General features: G+C 48.2%; 1 protein-coding gene across 1 annotated transcript; it reads left to right on the forward strand.

Annotated features, from left to right (window-relative positions):
• Positions 1 to 224: 224 nt before the first annotated feature.
• Positions 225 to 635, forward strand: LOC138904689 (uncharacterized). The gene has a single exon (XM_070193200.1). The coding sequence runs from the start codon at positions 225 to 227 to the stop codon at positions 633 to 635; it is 411 nt and encodes a 136-aa protein (XP_070049301.1).
• The last annotated feature ends 2252 nt before the right edge of the window (positions 636 to 2887 follow it).

Consider the following 2887-nt stretch of genomic DNA (forward strand, 5'->3'; position numbering starts at 1 on the left):
GAGCCGTAGAAGCTCTTGGACAGATGGACTAGGCTTCATCCTTCGGTCTTTGGGGTTGAGCGACATGAGGATCCTCAGGACTTTATTGATAGGTGCAGGGACAGACTGCACAACATGAGCATATTGGAGTCTCACGGGGTGGATTTCACTACCTTTCAGTTGGAGGGCAGCGCACGTAGGTAGTGGAAGGCTTATCTTCTTGGCAGACCAACAGATTCTCCCCCATGACTTGGGACCAGTTCACCCACCTATTTTTGGACAAGTATATCCCACCCTCCCAGAGGGAAGAGTTGCGGTGTCAGTTCGAGCGGCTCGAACAAGGTCAGATCTCAGTGATCGATTATGAGGCTAGATTCTCTGAGTTGTCTCGCCATGCACTTATGATACTTCCTACTGAGGCAGAGCAAGTGCGGAGGTTTGTTGCAGGGTTGAACTCAGGTATTCAAGCTACTATGGCCCGGGAGATTAAGATGAGGACTTCTTATCAGTTGGTAGTGGAGATTGCTCGGAGGATTGAGGGTTACCGTCAGAGGGGTAGAAAGCAGATGCAGCGGGACAAGAGGTCCCATTTTTCTGGAGAGTTCAGAGGTGCCCCAGCTGGGGGCAGAGGTCATTTTGGGAGGGGGTCAACCTAGCAGGCGCCCATATCCGGCACCACCACCTCTTCGGGGTGTTCCGATGCGACCCTATTTCAGCGCAATGCCGGAGAGTTCTTACCGTCCGCCAGCTATTCAAGGTTCTTTCAGTGGGTACTTCGGTCATCAGGGTTCTTCCAGTTCCTACTTCAGTGCCATTCCAGAGAGTTCATATCGCCCACCAGCTATCCAGGGTCCTTCCGGTGGGTATTCAGGCCATCAAGGTCAGATTTCAGGGCAGCAGTCCACCGCTCTGAGGGGTTGTTATGAGTGCTGGGATCCTAGTCACATGAAGAGGCATTGCCCCAGACTTCGGGGCAAGGCAGTACAGCAGGGTCAACAACCCATGATTATAGCTCCGGTAGCCGCACCAGCCCTTCGGCCACCCAGAGGCGGGGGGCAGGTGGATAGGGGTTGTCATCTCTGTTTGCTCATTTTTTGGATATTCCTCGTGAGTCCTTGGGTACTCCTGTTTATGTGTCCACTCCTATGGATGATTTTGTTGTTGTGGATCACGTCTATCGGTCATGTGTGGTCACATTCTGTGGATTCGAGACTAGAGCGGATCTTTTGTTGCTTGATATGACCGACTTTGAGGTCATCCTGGGCATGAACTGGCTATCCCCATATCACGCCATCCTTGATTGCCATGCCAAGACTATTACTTAGCGATGCCAGAGTTGCCTAGATTGGAGTGGAAGGGTTTGTCTGTCAGTACATCTAGTCAGGTCATCTCTTTTATGAAGGCTCGACACATGGTCGAGAAGGGTTGTTTGGCTTATCTAGCCTATGTTCTGGATACTACTACAGAGTCCCCAATGATTGATTCAGTACCGGTGGTCCGGGAATTCTCCGATATGTTTTCTTCTGATCTTCCGGGCATGCCACCAGATCGTGATATCGACTTCTGTATTGACTTGGCTCCAGGTACCCAACCTATATCTATCCCACCGTACTGTATGGCTCCGAAAGAATTGAAAGAGTTGAAGGAACAACTTGAAGAGTTGCTATCCAAGGGGTTCGTCAGACCGAGTGTATCACCTTGGGGTGCACCAGTATTATTTGTGAAGAAGAAATATGAGACCATGCGGATGTGCATTGATTACCGCCAGTTGAACAAAGTCACCATTAAGAATGTTTCCACGTATTGATGATTTGTTTGACCAGTTTCAGGGTGCTAGGGTGTTCTCTAAGATCGACTTGAGATAATGGTACCATCAGTTGAAGATTCAGGACTCATATGTTCCGAAGACTGCTTTCCGTACTAGATATGGCCATTATGAGTTTCTAGTGATGTCCTTCGGTTTGGCTAATGCCCCAACGACGTTTATGGACTTGATGAACAGGGTGTTCAGGCCTTATATTGATTCATTTGTCATTGTTTTCATTGATGACATTTTGATTTACTCACGTAGCATGGAGGAGCACGAGCAGCAGTTGAGAGTAGTGCTTCAGACCTTGCGAGAACGGAAGATATATGCTAAGTTCTCCAAGTGTGAGTTTTGGCTAAGTTCTGTGGCATTCTTGGGGCATGTTATATCAGGCGAGGGCATTAAGGTGGATCCCAAGAAGATTGAGGCAGTTCAGAGTTGGCCTCGTCCTACTTCGACGACTAAGATTAGGAGCTTCTTGGGGTTAGCATGTTATTATCGCCGGTTCGTGGAGGGATTCTCATCTATTGTAGCACCTTTGACTAGATTGACCCAGAAGGGTGCTCCGTTCTATTGAACCAATGATTGTGAGGCGAGCTTTCAAAAGCTGAAGACCGCTTTGACTACAACACCAATTCTAGTGTTGCCTTCCGGTTCGGGGATGTATACTGTGTATTGCGACGCTTCACGTGTTGGCTTGGGTTGTGTATTGATGCAGGAGGGGCGAGTTATTGCATATGCTTCACGTCAGCTGAAGCTCCATGAGAAGAATTATCCTATGCATCATTTGGAGTTAGCCGCGATTGTTCATGCTCTTAAGATTTGGAGGAATTATCTATATGGGATGCCTTGTGAGGTTTACACTGATCACCGCAGTTTGCAACACTTGTTCAAGCAAAGGGATCTCAATTTGAGGCAGTGCATATGGCTTGAGTGATTAAAAGACTATGACATCATTATTCTTTATCATCTGGGAAAGGTGAATGTAGTCGCGGATGCCTTGAGCAAGAAGGCAGAGAGCATGGGTAGCTTGGCATTCATTACAGCAGAGGAGAGGCCACTAGCTTTGGACATTCAGTCCTTGGCTAAAAGACTTGTGAG

The sequence above is a fragment of the Nicotiana tomentosiformis genome, chromosome 1 (assembly GCF_000390325.3).
Source record: "Nicotiana tomentosiformis chromosome 1, ASM39032v3, whole genome shotgun sequence".
Taxonomy (NCBI): domain Eukaryota; kingdom Viridiplantae; phylum Streptophyta; class Magnoliopsida; order Solanales; family Solanaceae; genus Nicotiana; species Nicotiana tomentosiformis.